This window comes from Erpetoichthys calabaricus, chromosome 11 (assembly GCF_900747795.2).
Source record: "Erpetoichthys calabaricus chromosome 11, fErpCal1.3, whole genome shotgun sequence".
NCBI classification, from domain to species: Eukaryota; Metazoa; Chordata; class Cladistia; order Polypteriformes; family Polypteridae; genus Erpetoichthys; species Erpetoichthys calabaricus.
In genome coordinates this window covers 85,124,643-85,146,007 of record NC_041404.2, presented here as the reverse complement: position 1 = coordinate 85,146,007, position 21,365 = coordinate 85,124,643, and the positions used below count along the sequence as shown (strand labels likewise).

Here is a 21,365-nt window from a genome sequence, read left to right as displayed (position 1 = left end):
ACCTGATTAGTAGACTTGATAGTCTTCTGGAAAGTTAAAATCTTCCACTTGTCAAGGTACTGACACTTCCTTCTCACAGCAGGAAGGAAAATAAGCTAAGACAGTAAAACAAGATGAGTGACTGTTGCAAATGTAGCATAAGAATGCATTTTAACATATCGTCATAATATTGGAAAATTGTAGTGAAATTTATGAACAGTACTTGTCCTGAGTAAAAATCTGTTTGTGAGCCAACAGATCTTCCTTTTCCTCATGAGCTGAGCCAAATGACTTAATTCACTGAAAAGAGACGAAATGCCATTCGATACAGGGAGACACATGATTCAGTGGACAGCATTTCTTGTAGTTTATACAGTGCCTGTGAGGAACATATAATACGCAAAGGATGTAACAAAGAAAAAAACATTATTTTATAAAGTTATATAATAAGACATTATTTTATTACAGCTCTGAGTAAAACATCACTCCTTTGTAAAGATGTTACTTGTGAAGATTTCTTTGATCTACACAATGAAATGCAAATAAATTCAAATACATTCACAGCCAGTTAGGTGGCTTTAGAAAGCTGTTTATTTGCATAAAAATGATTGATTTCTTCCAGAGTAACACGTAAGGAATCTTTTGAAAAGAGCCAAGGATTTCAGTTTCCTGGTTTGAGAGAGAGCTAGGAGTTTGAAAACAAAGTTTGCAGTTTACAGTAAAGGTTAATGTGTTTACTGACAGATTGTCTTATTGTGCAATCAATACAACTTATAGGCAGTTGTATAGGCTTTAGAAAGCGAAATCACTGCTGTTTTGAATTCTGGCAAACTGGGAATTTCAGAATTAAACCAAATCATGACCTGCATATCACTTTGATAAGAAAAAAGGCACTTGAATAGGGTAAATGTTCATAGTGTATGTGTTCTCTACCAAACGTTTGCTGCAGCATACAGAGGCAAGCGCATAACTATTTGAAAGCGAAACTTCAGTTTTATATATATATATATATATATATATATATATATATATATATATATATATATATATATATATATAAACGAGATAAACAAATGACCTTTTGAAACAACAGCAATCATTGTTACAGAGAGAACACCTTATGCACGCTTGAAGGAACCTGTGCAGTGGCCATTTTGAAAGGTTTTGAAGGCGCTGTGGAGACACAGAACACAGCACCTTAACAGAAAAATTGTGAACTTAAATTGTTACAGTAAATAAACTATGACTTTATGCATTCTCTGTAAAAAAAAGTCTTATTGTCAGTTGTGGGGACAGTGAATGCACGTAAAGTTTAGTTTTGAAGCACGTGCCCAATGATGGTAACAAAATGAGCATGTCAGTCAAGGGGGCTTTTCAAACTGAGAACTTTTATACTAGAAAAATAGCCTGTATGCTTTTCTTCAAAGAGGTTCACCATCATTCTATCAATGAGGTTCAAGTGATGCATATGTAGAGACCAAATTTAGCCCTTATATATTGGTGCCTGATATTATCGGTTGGTCCCTTGTCAGTGTACATATGAGAACCTCTCTTTTGTTTCTTTTGCCATGAGAAAACAATTCTTTCACTGGCTATGCTGGGACATGTGTACTTATGAGATAAAGTTAGTAATAGCTTGCCGCAGTGCCCCATATGTGCTTTTTGTGTCTGAATTGCTATTTTGTGGTCCTCTTAAGTCACAAAGTTCGTGCTATGATCTCTGGAAAATACTAATTACTTAAAGTTGACATAGATGGCTAAATAATAGGTTCATTTTTCAAAAAGTTTTAATCTAAATGAAAGGTTATTGAGAACTGTTTTTTTCTTTAATAAATAAATTCTTTTTGTAAAGGGTAAACATTGTTTTTATATTAAATTCTATACCCCTTTAGATGGACTTTTCAATGTGCTATTTGTACTTCATTCATGTACTGTATTTGTTTTATATTGTGTATGTGTGAGGCAAGTTATCAACTGTAATCACCCTATTTTTTATAGTAGACCAGGAGTACATTTTAATATATGTATGACTTACTGCTGTTGAACTCTTTTAAAAAGAAGGTATATTTCAGTTCATTCTCTGCCTGCGACCAGATTGTGATACTTTCCTTGTGTGTTTCTATTTTTGTGTCAGGTCCACAGCCACTGATATGTTGTTCTCCAACGGGACCCCAAGTTTGTTCAGGCAGGGTGAAGCAGATTCCTAGTGCACCTAGTCGGAAAAGAAAAAGAGCGCATAATACATCTGACAGCAAGGAAAAACAAACTTGTGGTAAGTAGTTACTTGTATTTGGTTAATTGTAGTGATTTTCCTGTGGTCAAGCAAAAAAAAAAAAACCTGTCGGTTGGAATTTGTAACATATATACCTTTTATTAGATGATGTGGTGCTGATGTTTATGGTCTTTAAAATTCAGTGTTGCAAAAAAAAAAATTATATTTATATAATTTATATATATTTATATTATCTGTCCACCTCTGTCTATATAATATTTATAAATAAAACAACAAAATGTCCTCTGTCTGTGTCCAGGCATAATGTTGTCCAGTGGAGGACAGGAATGTTCAATGAACAAAGGTAAAAAAAAAAAAAAAACCAAAGAAATACAGATGTAAGGGATATAATGTCTGTTGAACAAAGGCAGCATGATACACAAAGAAATGCAATCGAAACAGACGGACTTGCTATTGTATTATTGTGCCAGTTTTATTAATTTCACTGTGTATCAAGTATTTTTGAAAAAGTACATTCTTTGAGAGAGAATTCTAGAATAAAAAAAATCTTTTAAGTTTGATATAAGCTGTGGATGGAGCTCCATCTATATGGTAACCTTTATATTTTTTGTAAAGAAATTAAGCTGTACCCCAATATGTATGTTTATAATACAAAAATTAGTAACTAATAAGACTTGGAAGGGCTTCAGGTCTAATATAAAAATATGAGGCTGAGAGAGAATAAAAAAATAGATAACCTTATTGTAGTAAAACAGATGAGACAACCATAGCCATCTCGGTTACCATATATGCTTTTGAGCACTGCCCTTGACCCATAATTGTTCCCTCATTTTGATGAAAACAATGCTAGAAAAGAAGGGAAACTAATAGTTTACAGAGTACTGGATGTTTTAAACTGGTTTTGAAAAGGAAAAAAAATATATAAATATAAAATATTTTTTATATACTTAAATACCCCCTAAAAAAATATGATTCTGTACAGTATAATGAAGTACCGAAAATGCTGAACGAAAGACAACGTTAGTAAGTGGTCAAAATCCTTTCATACAGTGAAGCACTGTACAGTTATCTATTGAAAAAGTTTTTGTAATTTGTAAGTTGAGGCTTCTAAAGAAAAAAAAAAAAAAATCATGCATATAACCGATCGATTGGTCACTGACCTATATTGGATGATGTTTGCTGCAAAAGTCTTGGTAAATTGGCCAGTCACAGTAATTGGCCAGTCACAGTAATTTAGTTGCAGTGTTCTTATGCAAGGTATTACATAAGGTAACGCATATCTGTTTTTGCTGTGATTGGGCTAGATGATTGCAGTATTAGCCTTTACATTAAAGAACATGGAGTAATAAACAGAGAAAAATTAATTGAAGGAGTCATCCTGTACAACCAGAGTATTGTTGCTTACCATGTCCATTGCTTTATGGCCATAGTGTACCCATCTTCTTATGGCTACTCCCAGTAGGATAACACACCATGTCATAAAGCTCAAATCATCTCCAACTGGTTTCTTGAGCATGAAAATGAGTTCAGTGTATTGAAATGGCCTCCACAGTCCCCAGATCTCAATCCAGTAACGCACCTTTGGGATATGGTGGAACGGGAGATTTTGTGTTCTGGATGTACAGCCGATATCTGCAGCAACTACATGATTCTGTTGTGTCAGTATGGGTTAAAATCCCTGAGGAATGTTTCCAGCGCTTTGTTGAATCAATGCCACAAAGAATTATTGTAGTTCTGAAGGCAAAAGGGGGCCCAGTCCAGTATTAGCAAGGTGTACCTCTTTATTAGGAACACATTGCTATAAAATTTACATAACACAATCCTGTATAAATATAGTACTGTTTTCTACTGTATGTGGTTAGAGAATTCTTTAAAAAGGACAATGATGCTTTGAAACAGCAGGGCTAAGTAAGAGGATAAATAGGGGTTTAATGTACATCGTAGCCTTTATTTAATATCATAGTTTGGATTACAGTAATCCCTCCTCCATCGCGGGGGTTGCGTTCCAGAGCCACCCGCGAAATAAGAAAATCCGCGAAGTAGAAACCATATGTTTATATGGTTATTTTTATATTGTCATGCTTGGGTCACAGATTTGCGCAGAAACACAGGAGGTTGTAGAGAGACAGGAACATTATTCAAACACTGCAAACAAACATTTGTCTCTTTTTCAAAAGTTTAAACTGTGCTCCATGACAAGACAGAGATGACAGTTCTGTCTCACAATTAAAAGAATGCAAACATATCTTCCTCTTCAAATGAGTGCGTGTCAGGAGCAGATCATGTCACAGAGATAGAGAGAGACAAAAGCAAACAAATCAATAGGGCTGTTTGCCTTTTAAGTATGCGAAGCACCGCGGCACAAAGCTGTTGAAGGCGGCAGCTCACACCCCCTCCGTCAGGAGCAGACAAAGAGAGAGAGAGAGTTTGTTTTTCAAGCAAAAATCAATACGTGCCCTTTGAGCTGACATGCAGCTGCACAAAAGATAGCAACGTGAAGATAATCTTTCAGCATTTTTAGACGAGTGTCCGTATCCCGTATCGTCTAGGTGTGCGAACAGCCCCCCTGCTCAATCCCCCTAGTCAGGATCAGAGAAACTAGAGAAGAGAAAGAGAAAAGTAAGCTGGGTAGCTTCTCAGCCATCTGCCAATAGCGTCCCTTGTATGAAATCAACTGGGCAAACCAACTGAGGAAGCATGTACCAGAAATTAAAAGACCCATTGTCCGCAGAAACCCGCGAAGCAGCGAAAAATCCGCGATACATATTTAAATATGCTTACATATAAAATCCGCGATGGAGTGAAGCCACGAAAGGCGAAGCGCGATATAGCGAGGGATTACTGTATACCTAAAATATAAAAACTGTTGTGTATCTATATCATTTGAAGCAAATTTTGTTTTGGAATGAACACTTCTCTTCTGTAAAGGTAAAGAATTCAGGGATCAGAAAAGTACAGGGATTCTGTATTACAGAGCTGGCATTTTGATAATGTTGTGTTTTTAATGCTTTACTGTTGATCTAAGAAATTTCAGAACCAATTCATTTTTTTATAATGGCAATACCAAAATGTTGCAAAATGCAATTAAAAAAGGTGTTCTCTGACAGTATATAGATCCACCCATCCTTCTTAATAGCAGGTGGATGCTTCCAACCAGATGGTGTGACTTAGAAAAGGAGAGTGTGGAACTTTAAAGAAGTGCCAGGAATACTTAATCCATGAGGAGGTTCTAGCTATAGGAAGCATGTTTTAATGCAGTTATTTCCATATGCTTATTAAAATATTCTAACTTGAGTATCAGACTAGAGCAGTTTGAGAAGTGTCTTATATAGAACATAAACCTGCAAACTGTACCTTATACAAGCAATATCAAACCATGTAACAATCATTGTTTATTTTAGACAGTAATGTCCCAGAAATTTTTTTTTTATATTTATATATACAATGTGCTTTCCTGGGCAGTCATACAGATTAAACAATTGACTCACTTTAACAAGAACTGAAAGTGCAGCCTTTTGATAATATATGAAACATTTTGAACCTTTGAAACCTTTGTAAATTGTATGTCTTGATTTCCCAAAAAGCATTTAACTCTTTTGCAAATAAGTCAGGAAATGCCTTACAACTTTTCGAAGTCATGTTCATTGCTACAGCAATACGTTACCTCTCCCACCTCCACTTTTTGGAAAAGATTTGCACCTCCTCTTAGTTGTGGTATTCACTTTATTTGTGCCGAGTACACTACAGCTGTTGAAATAAGCCCCACTACCAACCCATCTCAATCTTGATCTAGAGGTTATTGCAAGAAGGTGGAAATAAATGCATCATTACTGAGAAATGCGTACCACATTTTACCTGCTGCACCATTTGCTGCTTTTCTGGTTTTACTTTTTACATTAAATGCCTTTTTTCTTTGCAGTACCAGCAGTACTGTGTGTGAATAAATAGTAGTTTGGTCAGTGGATTCCTAATTAATCTTTTGGTACTCATCAGCATCTCCCACTCAAATACGAGTGGAAGTGCTGTAGCCCGCAATGTCTTGATGGTGGTAGAACAACATTGCTAGTCATTAGAAGAAGTAGCAAATTTAGTATTTGATCCATTTCTTCAGGCATTTTGAACTACTGTGTATGTTTGTGGTTTGAAATCCCAGGAATAAATACAGCACATGAATTCCTGTTTATGAAGTAATGTAGAACAGTGGTTCCCAAACTGTGCGCCTATATACTGGCCTACAGGGGTGCTATGAAATATTCCAATATTGGACGTCTTTTTCAATCGTAACAAATCCAAAAATAAATTTAAAATATATAGAAATAATACCAATTTCCAACACTTTTTCTAAGTTAAATGTTTCTCCAGTGCTGTGATCAGTTTATTCGTAATAAAAGATGTGCCACTGAGGAGACCAAACAGTATCATTTTGAGAACGGACCCAAATGAAGTCATCCAGATGTCAGGCAACAATTGTAGATACATATGGATCTGAATTTACTTCTGCAAAAGAAGAAAATCTTATTGAGCTGTCTTGTGACAATATTCTCAAGGTAAAATGTGGCAGCATGGATCTTACTGAATTTTGAATATCTGCTGCTAAGTAGTAAAGCTCATCAAATCTTAATTTCTTTTGCGACATCATATTTATGTGAAGCTGGATTTTCGGCAGTTGCTGTAATAAAAAGAAAATATCGTGCAAAAGTCAACATAGATCGGGAAATGAGGGTGACTGTTTCCAGTATGATTCCGAGATTTGAAAAGATATGTAGGAACAACAGGCTCATCTGTCTTACTAATTATTCCCATTAATAAACTGATTTTAGTGATTTGTTTTTGAATCTTTTCAAATAAAAGATTATTGCTGGTTCTTAACAATTAAGTTTAAAAAGAATATAAATTAGTTTGAGTAAATTACAACATACAAAAACATCAATATTTAATTTGAAACGGTCAGTCATCCTAGTCAGCTACACACTGCAACTGTCAGGTATGTATTATAGAACTGTAAACTATTCTATGGTTTAACTTGGGGCACTGTGAAAAATTAAGTGTGCCGTGAACAGAAAACGTTTGGGAACCGCTGATGAATGTTTTACAATTTCATCCCCTTTATATGTTGTGTATAATATTATACAGCAGATGCTGTTCACGATCATATCTGACAATTTTCACTGTTTCTCATTTCAGATATTCGTTTGCGGGTACGTGCTGAATACTGCCAGCATGAGTCAGCCCTGCAAGGAAATGTGTTTTCCAATAAGCAAGAGGCCTTGGAAAGACAGTTTGAGAGATTTAACCAAGCCAACACCATCTTGAAATCACGTGACCTCGGCTCTATCATCTGTGATATCAAATTTTCTGAGTTGACCTATTTAGATGCATTTTGGAGGGATTACATCAATGGTTCATTGCTAGAAGCTCTTAAAGGTGTTTTCATAACAGATTCTTTAAAACAAGCTGTGGGCCATGAAGCTATTAAACTGCTAGTAAATGTTGATGAAGAAGATTATCAGGCAGGGCGAAGAAAGTTGCTACGTAATTTAATCATTGGTGGTTCGGGAATTAAGGACCTGGCATAAGGTTTGTTTAATAAACAGAATTTCAAGTCTATTGAATAATAAAAGAAAAAACCCATTTTCTCTGAGTGAGGTTGAGAACATTCAAGACGGTATTGTGCTCTGTTTGAATAGATGAACCTTTTATACTCAGTGGAGTATATAAAAAGTAAACAGCAAGTTTTCTTTTAAAACTGTTTCAAGAAAAAAAAAAAGATAAATGAGATTAAACCAACCAAGAGACTGTATCTTCAGTTCACAGAGACTTTTTTGAACCTCATCAGTGCACCTTGATTTCTGTTTGGGGTGGGAGGGGGCTATCCATAAAAATTACCTCTGGCCACAGAATCAGCCTTCTTTGCTGCTTCTTTTATTAATACATTTGCCATGTGAACTAGAGTTGAAACCAAGTCTTTTGATTTTTGTTTTGTTTGTTTTTCCCTCCTTCAGCCTATACTGACACAGTTTAAACTTGAGAATGGTTTCTCTCTGACATGTGCAATGAATTTCAATAATGGTTACTTTGTTTTGAGAGGCACAGTATTCAGAAAACAGTAAATCTGGGAAATCAAATGGGGAAAAAAACGTCTCTTCCCAAGTGATTGGAATGAGCCATCTTATTATTTAAGGATATTGCTCTATTATGAAATTATATTAATTTGGTTGTTTGAGATGGTATGACAGCAGAAGATAAATGGTTAATACCTTAATTAGGTATTTTAAAACCTATAGAACTTTATTCATTTTACTATTTGAGTTACATTGTAATGACAATTGAAAATAAAACTGCACTTGAAAACCCCTTTGTATTAATTATAGTTGGCACACAATCAAATTGTAAATGTTCATACTTTGTGTGTATGTGTGCTTTTTTTTGTCTGTTCTCCTGCAGCACCTTTCAAATTTCAACCCCAACAAGTCTTTTAATTCATGTAAGTTCATTATAAAATGTGTCCTTACCAAGGCAGTATCCTCCGATGGGAATGATTGATTGTCTTGCCGTCTTTTTTTTCTTATCTTTTCATTGTTCTGTACCTTAGCTGTCATTGGTCGACAAGTATCCTTTAAGTTATTCTGTTGCAGGCACACTACAGTTATGATATATACCCATTTAATCCACAAAAATTATGTGAATATTGGCAGTTCAAACAAGTTCTAAAATGTTTTCCTCCATCCTTTAAAAAATACTTTTTCTTCTTCTCGTGCATATTTATTTCTCTTCAGATCAGTGGGTAACATAGGGCTCATCCACACTGAAGGAATTCTGACATAAATGAACACTTCCATAGCACAGCTGTGCATTTTCCAGAATTTTCTTTTTTGTATTGTGTATTACTGGCTGGATGTAAACTCAGTAATCAGTTAGTCTGTATACAGTTGGTGATAATTTTGTTTAATTGCCAAGACATATGGTATCCTTTCAAAGGAGTAATAACAATTTAATAAAGTTTATTTTTTCTGTTGTGCAGAAAAGGTCATTTTATTTACAGACTTTATTACCATTTCAGAAAAATGTAAGATATCCAGGTCATCATTCCATTCCTTCTAAAACCCTTAAACCTAAAATTGCCCCCAAACCAATGGAAATGTTAAAATGTTAAGAGTTTTGCCTTATTGTTCTCATTATATCTCCCTATTAAATTGCGCTATGGAATTTATATGACATTTAATAAAAACTGAAATATTTCTATCTATCCTTCCCTCTGTTATAGTATACTCAACTACTGTAATTAGTTGCCTTAAGTTTCGCAGCATGTTAACTGACCCCTGGAGTTATCTTGCAGGTACTCGGGGTAAGGATGAACACCAGACAGGACACACTACATTGGAGGTCTTTGGATATAAATGGCACTAGGGTCCCCCATAGTGCACTCAGTGTTAAATAAATGACTTTCTAACGTGAAACTGAACAGCCATGAAAAATACAAGTTGCATTAAAAAGAACAGGAATCTGTAGGTTCTTATACAGTAAAGTGATCTTTATTATTTTTAAGAACTCATAAAAAAAAATGCATTGAAACAAGTGCAAACCATAGAATATATCAAATTAACATTATATTTGACATAGTGACATTACAAAATCATGAGTAGTTAAGATTGTTTTTTTTTCCAGAAATGTGGACACAGTCTAAATATACCTCTAAGGAAGGTTTTTAATGTTTGAATGTCCGTCTCAGTAGATTGGTATTTTGTCATCTATAGAGAATGGATAATAGCATAAACTTTTAAAATATTAGAATATACACTGAAAATATTCTGCATTTCCAACAGGGAGCATATGGTGTGAAGACCTATTTCTTATTTCCTTTACTATAACATTTCTGAAAAAGACATTCATTATTACCATTTCAATTGGCAGAGTTCAAGTTTGGTGGCTGTGCAGATGGTGTCTTTAGCTCCAAGTTTGACTGAGGGTTGAGGTCCGGTTTGTTTGCATCCGGCAGCACAGATGAAGCTTGTGGCTGCTGGCTTTCAGTCCTCATGGGTGTTCTCTAAATAAAGAGCAGGGACAAATGGATTATTAGATCTGTTTCATTTTGCACTTAACTGATAAATACTGCTCAAAATTAAAGGAATCCTTTTTAATTGGAGTATAGCATCAAATCAGTGAAACTTCTGGGATATTGATCTTGACTGCCATTAGGTATCGGGATGAAATCCTTAGACCCATTGTCAGACCCTATGCTGGTGTTGTGGGTCCTGGGTTCCTCCTGGTGCACAAAAATGTCCGGCCTCATGTGGCGAGCGTATGTAGGCAGATCCAGGAGGATGAAGGAATTGATACCATTGACTGGTCCCCACACTCGCTGGACCTAAATCCAATAAAACATCTCTGGGACATTGTTTCAGCCCATCCAATGTTGCCAGGTTCCACCTCAGACTGTCCAGGAGCTCAGTGATGGCCTGGTCCAGATCTGGGAGGAGATCCCCCAGGACACCATCTGTCATCTCATTAGGAACATGCACCTAAGTTGTCAGGCATGCATACAAGCACGTGGGGGCCATACACACTACTGAGTACGATTTTGAGTTGCTGCAATGAAATTTCAGCAAAATGGACTAGCCTGCTGTGTTATTTTTTCACTTTGCTTTTTGGCGTGTCTTTGAATTCAGGCCTCTGTAGGTTGATAATTTTAATTTCCATCAAACGGTGTGGCATCCTTTTGTTCCTAACACATTACCTAGTCCATATCAGTATAAATCTCCAGCATGATTTTTTTTTCTGATCTGATGTGTTTTCAAAGTGTTCTTTTAATTTTTTTGAGCAGTTTATTTTTGTCTGAAATGTAACATTCTGCAGTAACAATTCTGTCAGAGATTTGGTCCAAAATCCCCACTGTCCTGCATCAAAGATGTGACTGCTGGGCTGCATTGGAAACTACGTTAGCCCATGTTATGTGAGTGTGCCCTGTTATGGAAGATTTTAACCTTTTTAATCAGACTACTGTATTTGTTTCAGGTTGAAACTGGATTACTTGATTAAGTTCTCATGTGTGAAGGTGGAACATCACATTAAACTCCATTACTCTCAATTTTCGAAAATCTTCCCAACAACCAGTCCTCACTTATGATGGTTTTGTAGAGGTGGAGTCAATCCCAACAATAGTGGACACATTGAGTCAATGTTGGTCTAAAAGCACACCGAATAATAATAAATACTCTTTATATATACATTTCCTACCGGATTTCTCTTCACTCCACTGTGTCCATTCCTTTTGCAGATCAGTGTGTTTTCTTCAGTTCTTTTTTTCAGCTTGATGATTGCATCCTCTGATCGGGCTGTGTAATTGATGTGGGAAGGTGGGATACAACAAGGCATATCCCATGTGCCTGAAAATGAGCCCCAAGCTGTACTCTGTAAATGGTATGGGGATTGTTGGAGTGAGACAGGGAGAGAGAGAGAGAGAGAGAGAGACGAGCAGTTGTTCAACAAGTATCTGAGATAAATCAATAGTAAATTTATGATCATCTTAAAAACTGCTACTTTTACTGCATACTTCTTTGAGTGCCTTTGATTGTTCTATCTGGAAAGAGTAATATAAAGTAAAAACTTCAAAATGTTTTATAGATCCTATAGAAGGTTTTGTGAGGAAGATAAATTTAATTGAAATTATTGGTCAGTTCATTACTCGATCTGCCATTTATAAGAATGTCACTATTGTTGTAGATTTTACACCATCTATAGCAGTTAACTACAGTTTGTAATATTAAAAAAAAAGTTGAGAGATTCAAAAATATGAGCATAATCAAAGAATATCATGTCTTTCAGGCTTCCCAGTCCTACACTCTTTTTGTACATTTGAGTGGTAAAGAAGTGGCTGCCGGTTTTTGTTCCAACCCAGTTTCTTTATGACAAGTCAATTATTGCTGATGAAGCAGTAATTGCTTAAGTGACATTTTAATGATTCATTTTAGTGGTCTTGTTTGTTGAGGTTCCCCACCCTTAATTGCTTATTTCAATCTTAAAGAGCTAAATTCACTGTTTAATGGCTCCTTATTAGCAATAAGATGTAAAGGACAAAGCAGCCAGCAGTTCTCCATCTAACTTGTTTCCATTTACATCTGTTTGATTTAATAAAACACTTAATAGAAGAATGTGACAGACTGAAAAATCTAATGTTTTAGGCTTTAAATAATTTGGATCACATCCTTGCAAAGGAAAAAATCTATGATATAAGAACCTTACATTGCAAGATCCACCCTGCAAATGCTGCAGTCAAGCTCCAGCCTCACTGGGTCACATGTTTTGGGCCTGCACCAAATTAACATCATTCTGGACAAAAATGTTTTAATGCCTTTCAGACAGCCTTGGTGTCACAATCCCTTCTAACCCATTAACAGCTGTGTTTGGTGTACTCCCAAGTGGGCTTAAAGTGGAGAAGGACAAACTGTGATTGCCTTTACTACACTTTTGGCACACAGACTTGTTTTGCTAAACTGGAAGAATCCTAACTCTCCTCTTTTAAGCCAATGGGTAACTGATGTTTTATATTATTTGAAATTGGAAAAAAATCAAATTCTCACTTGGAGGATCTGTGCAGAACATTTTCAAAACCTGGCAGGATCTAATCAATTATATTTTAGAATAAGCCCTTAAACCACTGAGGAAGCAGATTCTCTTCCTATTTCTTTTTCTTCTCCATTTGTAAAAATTGATCTATTTGTATGGAATGATTACAATAAAATTAAAAAAAAAATTTTTAATTTACATTGCAGATTAACAAGCCATAAAATGAAATAAGGTCCGAAATTGGCAAGTATTGGTTTCTAATTAGGCAATTGGGTTGGAATGAAAACCTGTAGCCACTGTGGCTCTCTAGGACTGACATTGCCCACCCCTGCTCTAGACTTGGAGAAAGATTTATATCCCAAAATACAGCAACTAAAATGTTTAATGTTCAGAACACCATCTAGGTCACATAAAATACAGTTTGTAATATAAGATTTATGTTTATATCAGAATTTTGTCCTCTTAGTTTTTGCTCAGAAGCAACAACACAACATGGTTTTGGCTCCATAGATAAACCAAAATTAGATTTCACAGGTCATCCAGTTGAAATGCCTACATAAACAAGAATTCACTTTTAAGTGTGTAGCATACAGAAGTAATTCCTTCACATTAAAACATCAATTTATTAGGAAATAAAACATTTATGGTTAATTACAGTTTATTTGCCAAGAGCAACAACGCATCTATTTTCTTTCTAAAATTTAGTTAAGGCTTCACCTGAAAGCTTGCCCTTCTTCCATAAATTCCACACATCAGATTAAGAAAGCACACATTGAATGATGCATCAAAAATGAGATTTAACCTCCTTAGCGCTATGTTTACCCCTGGAAAAATGTGTGTAACAAATACAAATACCAAAAAGTCACTGTTCCTACTGTATTTATATATATATATATATATATATATAATGTCTCGTATCCACTGCTTTACTGATGCAGGTTTGGTATACTTGTATGTTTTGAAACACACAGCCCCATGTCACAATTGTGACAGAAGAATCATGTTTCTTTGCACACTTTTCTTACATTTTTCTCTTGCTTGTGGATGAGAAGGTGGAATGTCAGTGTCTGATCCATATGACTAACATGCCCTTTGTGATGTTTTAGGCTGCCACCGTGTAAGGCTTAGTGAATTCCACATTTCCCATCACACAAACATTGAAAGTTGCTGCATTGTGGACAGTGTTTAGGGGCCAACATCTTTCCTGTTCTTCCACTTGTATGCAGTTATTGTGCCATTTTGCCATGCACCTACTTGCGCCACGATTAAACTTTCGGCAACTGAACTCCTCAGGCATATCGTGGTGGTTCGGTTGTATCAATGTCAGATGACCAATTCACATTGAACCATTAGTTGAATCGAGCCATAGTGACATCAGTTTTACATCTTCACGTTTACATGCCATTTTGTTTTGGCTGAAGCATCCACCAAATCTTGAATATTGGTGAGTTACCTTTTAGAGTGGCAAAACGCATTTGATTTTGTTTTGCAGCATAATGTTATTTTAACCACTCGATGGCAGCAGAATACCATCCCAAGCATGATTTGGGCTTAACACTTGTATATTGGATCATAGCAGCTATATCCTGAGAGCCTCAGAGAAGCTCAGGGTTAATGCCATGGAGGTTAAGCATCTAAAGAAAGTTTAGATGATGTGACTTCTTTTGAGATCTTAACATTAGAAATTGTAACATAAACAACATTATACTTAAACTTAAGTGTTAAGTTTGAAATAGCTGTAATAGATGATATAGTAGTTATCACAGTTTCCTTCATTATTCATATACACATGCTAATGGACACTTATGGCAGATGGTATCTAGCTTGGTTTGATTGGCAGTAGAACTGAACTCAGTGCCATACTGGTTTATTTAATTAAGTGACCTAGAGATTAGAGCTGCTGACCTACAACTTCCTGGACCTGGGTTCAGTTTCCGGTCCAATCATTAAATATTATTACTTTTTTTTTCTACCAGACACCTATATTCAAGCAGATTTACCAAAAAAAGAGAAAATGGTGCCATTATAATGCAAAAATAACTCCTTTGTAAATACACATAACATATTATGTAAACATGTCCCTGATTGACAAAACGTTGTTGGTCATTTGCAGCTTACAATAATGGAATTCTCATGTTCAGGATCATCCAGCTTCACTAAAAAGTTAACCAGGAGGAAAAAAAACCAGCAGAAAAATCACAGGATGTTTTACATTTAATAGGCAGGAGGACAATTTTAGTGCCAGTCTGCCATTTTGTACAATACTAGTTGATAGCATATCTGACTTCAAATTTGCAGCATCCTGTTTCGACTTCCATTGTTATCCTTTTTTTATCTTAATTTTATTTGGTTCATACACAAAAATCTATGCAGAAGAATGAATATTCAATACTACTTTCAAAAACCAAAAAATGACTATAAGTGTTTCATCATACAAAACGTATGGTCTCACATTGTTCTAAAAATGTTGATTTTCACACAATTCTCTTTTTCATCTTTTGTATTTAAATGGTCATGTATTTTATTTATAATTCTTTTCATTTATATAGTGCTTTTCTCACTGTCTGCAAGCATATTAACATCTTTTGATGTCTGATGAATTTTCCCCTGGCTTTCTGTTTTATTCTGTCATTTAAACAGATTACATTATCAGTTTCGCTTAAGAAGTCAGCACCGTTGACCCTTGTTCATTGTTAGTTCGCGTGTCTTGCTTTCTCATATTTTTAAATTCACAGGTAAATAATTATATATCAGTTGTAAATCCACGGATGGATGCACCATCAACCATTGAGGTCTAGCCATTACTGCTTTATACTTAGTAAAAATATCTTCCAAACCAAAATCTTTAGCAAGGACTTTACATGTAAGACCAAAAGCTGGTCGAGTTAATTTCCTTTTCTTGTTTTACCAGGCATCATCTAATGCTGCATTCCATTTGAAGTGGTAAGTAGGAATTTCCGATTTCCTAGTCTAAATGTTCAACTGAAACAGCCCCTTAGGTCCAATTTTCAAATTCAGAAACTCCCAGCTGGTCTATTAAACTCGAGTTTGTCCAACTTCAGATCATGACATCAATTCAAAATTTGAGACGTACGCTACACACTTAAGTGAAGGCTGTAGTATTATACGGTCTATTAGCACTTCTGTCTATTTGTGTCTCATTAAATCAGTCATTCACACAGTGCTGTCCAACTTCTATCTGTGGTCATGTTGTTGTTGTGTTTTAGATATGCAAATTTATTCAGATGGAATAAACAGCGAATGTTTTCATGGCCGTGTCCAAATTGTTTTTCTTAATGTTTTACTGAAAAACAAACAAACAATCAACTCAGGTGTGATGTCATTCCCAAATCCAACATTCAGCATCTGAAGTAAACTAAACACAGCGTAACACACCATAGAGAGTCATTTATCCTCCTCCTAAACCTGCCCGATAGGTTCATCCCAGCAATAGGAGTGTTTGAGAAATGCCACTTAAGCACAATAAAGTTCGGAATGGAGAAGGTATTATAGTAAACATTCAAAGGGCTCTTAGCCGAATACAGTCCAATAATTCCAACGACCAGTACTCCCACATATTTGACAACTGTAAACTATCACTGATCTTAAACATCTAAAGAGTTTTCTTATCTGCTTTTCATGATTGATGTCAGATGAGCTTTAATAAAGTAAGCCTTATCTTGCATTTCTTTATGACTGCTAAAACACATTAATATAATAACAGCTTGGTGAGATGAATAATTCATATCATTGAGCCATTATTATAATGTATGTTAACATGACAAACATATTAAACCTCTAAAGTGTTGAATATGATGCATTTTAAGATGGCCAATGGTGTGCATTTTCACTGAAGAACTTTGTTGGTTCTACCGTTACCGATGATAAATACTGTACAGATTCATATATATATATATATATATATATATACACACACACACACACACACACACACACACACACACACAGAGTTAGGTCCATAAGCATTTGGACAGAGACAACTTTTTTCTAATTTTGGTTCTGTACATTACCACAATGAATTTTAAAAGAAAAAACTCAGATTCAGTTGAAGTTCAGATTTTCAGCTTTAATTCAGTGGGGTGAACAAAACGATTGCATAAAAATGTGAGGCAACTAAAGCTTTTTTTTTTTTTTAAAAAAAACACAATCCCTTCATTTCAGGGGCTCAAAAGTAATTGGACAATGGACTCAAAGGCTATTTCACTGGGCAGGTGTGGGCAATTCCATCGTTATGTCATTATCAATTAAGCAGATAAAAGGCCTGGAGTTGATTTGCGGTGTGGTGCTTGCATGTGGAAGATTTTGCTGTGAACAGACAGCATACGGTCAAAGGAGCTCTCCATGCAGGTGAAAGAAGCCATCCTTAAGCTGCGAAAACAGAAAAAACCCATCCGAGAAATTGCTACAATATTACGAGTGGCAAAATCTACAGTTTGGTACATCCTGAGAAAGAAAGCAAACACTGGTGAACTCAGCAACGCAAAAAGACCTTGATGTCCAGAGAAGACAACAGTGGTGGATGATCGCAGAATCATTTCCATGGTGAAGAGAAACCCCTTCACAACAGCCAACCAAGTGAACAACACTCTCCAGGGGATAGGCATATCAATATCCATCCATCCATCCATCCATTTTCCAACCCGCTGAATCCGAACACAGGGTCACGGGGGTCTGCTGGAGCCAATCCCAGCCAACACAGGGCACAAGGCAGGAAACAATCCTGGGCAGGGTGCCAACCCACCGCAGGACACACACAAACACACCAAGCACACACTAGGGCCAATTTAGAATCGCCAATCCACCTAACCTGCATGTCTTTGGAATGTGGGAGGAAACCGGAGCGCCCGGAGGAAACCCACGCAGACACGGGGAGAACATGCAAACTCCACGCAGGGAGGACCCGGGAATCGAACCCAGGTCCCCAGATCTCCCAACTGCAAGTCTACCATAAAGAGAAGTCTGCATGAAAGTAAATACAGGAGGGTGCACTGCAAGGTGCAAGCCACTCATAAGCCTCAAGAATAAAAAGGCTAGATTGGACTTTGCTAAAGAACATCTAAAAAAGCCAGCACAGCTCTGGAAAAACATTCTTTGGACAGATGAAACCAAGATCAACCTCTACCAGAATGATGGCAAGAAAAAAGTATGGAGAAGGCATGGAACAGCTCATTATCCAAAGCATACCACATCATCTGTAAAACACGGTGGAGGCAGTGTGATGGGTTGGGCGTGCATGGCTGCCAGTGGCACTGGGACACTAGTGTTTATTGATGATGTGACACAGGACAGAAGCAGCCAAATGAATTCTGAAGTGTTCAGAGACATACTGTCTGCTCAAATCCAGCTAAATGCAGTCAAATTGATTGTCCATCTGTATCATGAAACGCCACCCAATGACCCAAAACATACAGCCAAAGCAACCCAGGAGTTTATTAAAGCAAAGAAGTGGAAAATTCTTGAATGGCCAAGTCTGTCACCTGATCTTAACCCAATTGAGCATGCATTTCACTTGTTGAAGACTAAACTTCAGACAGAAAGGCCCACAAACAAACAGCAACTGAAAGCCGCTGGAGTAAAGGCCTGGCAGAGCATTAAAAAGGAGGAAACCCAGCATCTGGTGATGTCCATGAGTTCAAGACTTCAGGCTGTCATTGCCAGCAAAGATTTTTCAACCAAGTATTAGAAATGAACATTTTATTTCCAGTTATTTATTTGTCCAATTACTTTTGAGCCCTTGAAATGAAGGGATTGTATTAAAAAATGCTTTAGTTGCCTCACATTTTTATGCAATCGTTTTGTTCACTCCACTGAATTAAAGCTGAAAGTCTGCACTTCAACTGCATCTGAGTTGTTTCATTTAAAATTCATTGTGGTAATGTACGGAACCAAAATTAGAAAAAAAGTTCTCTCTCCAAATATTTATGGACCTAACTCTGTGTGTGTGTGTGTGTGTGTGTGTATAATATATATATTTCATATTCACACATGCACACAGTGTACATACTTAATAATAATGGTTCTTCAATGGTACTTTATGGTTCTTTACTGGGTTTTCTGGTTCTTTGTAGAACCACTGCTTCACAAAACACCATTTCATTCTGGAGAGGATTCTTTGCACAAGGAGTTGGTTCTTCCTGCTTTGAAAAACTTTGTAATATGTAGGAAAAAACATTTAATGTGTGGTGGGCTACCCAGCAGGACACTAAAAGCTTAAGAAAACCTGAATTTAGCATGTGTTACTGTACATATGCAGCAAGAGTCTTTTTAAATTCAGCGACCCACTGGGATTTCACAAATCTGTTACCATCTGTTCATGGCCATTTATGTATGGAGCCTATTATGGATCCCAACAAACTGATGTTTTGTTTTGTTTTCCTGCAACCAATTGCATCGCAATGAAAAAACACTCTGGCACGTTTATTTTTAAGAGTGTACATACAGTAGAACGTATGCGTGGGTGTGTGTGTGTATATATATATATATATATATATATATTTATTTGTTACATGCTTTTGTGTGTGTCTTTTTGTTTGTGTTTCATCACTGTCACTAGTAAAAATTGTATTACATGCAATAAACTTTATCTAGTAACAGTAATACAGTGACTGCAGGAAAAAATGTCCTGCTCTCCGACCCCCTATTGAGTAATATTAAAAGAACCGGCACTGACCTTTCCTCTTAAGCCTGGCAACAAATGACCGCGGTCATCGGCAATGAACTGGGTGTGCCCATCCAGAGTGGCCGGGTTCTAGGTGAGAAAAATCAGGATGAGTTCAGACATTGAGGCAAACAATAGGAAAAATATACCTTACAGACGGTTGAAGCACGCTTAATTAAATTGGACAGTTCCACTAATGAGCTATTAATCTCAAAAGGTGCGCAATACGGAAATCGCCGAAAGCTGGCTGCATAGTGCACATGCGCACCTCGAGATCCGCGTTGTACCCAGTACCTTTACCTCCTTGTGACGCCTCGGTATTGTCCAGTTCTGGAGTTTCCGGGGACTGAAGGCATGTTCAAACTGGAAATAAGCAAAACACATGTTAACGTAATGTACAGGAATTCGAGTGGAAGCAGCGCCAGCTGCCTTCAGCATGGAGTTTTCATGCTGACTCCCACCCCCGTTCCCATTAGCCCTAAGATTCCTACTACGTTCTGAATGCACGTTTTTCTGTTGTTTGCAAACGCTAAATTATCCCATGATGGGTATGGGTGCTCGAATAGACTTTAGTTCGGCACCAACCCAAACTGAGCACAGCCGTTAGAAAATTAATAGACAGATGGGCTCAAGTGGTGTTGCTAATGTTTCTTAAGTGTCAATGATCAAATTGGACAGCAGTGCCAAAATGAAAGATCCCCCAATCAAAGTCGAAATGAGGTTTATTTGTCCAACGTTTTCTGAAACCGTAGTAACAACGCGCCATCCACAGGGTACAGGAATGAACACCCCCACAGGAGTGACCAAAAATAACAGTTAAAATATACACAATCTGTCCATGAATCACAGTGCCTAATCACTGGTCTGCCGTTCCGCTCTGAATAAAATCTAACGATTCATAAGCCCAAGAGATACAAGTTGCAGATCTACTTCACACACAGGCTGTGCAGTTGCTTTGCAGAACTGCACCGCAGAAATGGGTTGCTAATTGTATTCCTGTTAAATAATAAACATATATCTGTAACATTCAACTGCCCCAATATATTTACGTGTCTTAAATCATGACAGATGAAAGCGATCACAATTAAATCCGTATTATATTACACACCTGGTTCGCGTTAAAACTGACGGCCATGCTGCTCCCCACTTCCTTCTGTTTACACTCAGTCTCTCGGGTAACCGGGGCGTGGCCTTGGCTCGCCATGCTCGGATTTGATGCTTTCCTGTAACTGCATTCGCCTTATCGATTTCTTGTGCGTAAAGCAAAAGATTTGTTTTAAATAAACTAAAGAGGCAAGCTGGTGAAGCTGTTACTGTAAATACATTAGACAATAAGCATGAATCTTTTTGCTTTCGCATCATATTTTCCATCAAAAAAGTTACCAATACAAGCGAACGACATTCTGCTGCTCCAAACGCTCTTCACGCCGCTTTAGACCACCGCCAAGGAAACATCTGCAGTGGGGCATCTGACATTCTGAGGCAGTAGAGATATTTGGGTTAATACCAGGCTGTTGCGACCCTCGAGTGCAACTTTACTTACCCATTGAGTCCCAGTAAATAGCGAAGTTAACAAGGAATTCTGACTGCTAAAAATTGGTATTGTAAAATGAGTCAAAATGTTCTTAATTAAAGGATAATTCATTCTTTTTCTTAATCAGTGGCTTTACTGCTTTAAGAGCAGTTGGGGCACAGCCCCTCCAGATGTTATGCAAAATAATTAATACGCTTCCCTCATTACATTGTAATGTTTTTGTAACCCTCAACTTTGGCATTTTGATCATTTTTTTCCAATTTTCCATCATATGCTCTTATCTAGAAAAATATTACTTTTTGTAGTATGTGAAATTGTCTTTGTGGCGGGTGCTAGAGGCGAGGAACCTCCATTAACCCTGGAATGTTCTAAGCTGC

General features: G+C 36.8%; 2 protein-coding genes across 2 annotated transcripts in view; one reads left to right on the top strand and one right to left on the bottom strand.

The window, feature by feature from the left end:
- Positions 1-9,237, top strand: part of dedd (death effector domain containing) — a 93,418-nt gene extending 84,181 nt beyond the window's left edge. The window contains exons 4-5 of the mRNA XM_028813484.2: positions 2,114-2,251; positions 7,397-9,237. Coding sequence (XP_028669317.1) covers positions 2,114-2,251; positions 7,397-7,788 — 530 coding nt within the window. The 3' untranslated portion in view covers positions 7,789-9,237. The remainder of the gene's footprint in view (positions 1-2,113; positions 2,252-7,396) is intronic.
- Positions 9,238-9,861: 624 nt separating this feature from the next.
- Positions 9,862-20,764, bottom strand: cfap126 (cilia and flagella associated protein 126). Its single transcript, XM_028812561.2, has 5 exons — positions 20,563-20,764; positions 19,755-19,817; positions 19,467-19,544; positions 11,447-11,620; positions 9,862-10,256 (listed from the first exon to the last, which is right to left on the bottom strand). The coding sequence occupies exons 1-5, from the start codon at positions 20,656-20,658 to the stop codon at positions 10,113-10,115; spliced, it is 555 nt and encodes a 184-aa protein (XP_028668394.2). The 5' UTR covers positions 20,659-20,764; the 3' UTR covers positions 9,862-10,112.
- Between the last annotated feature and the right edge of the window lie 601 nt (positions 20,765-21,365).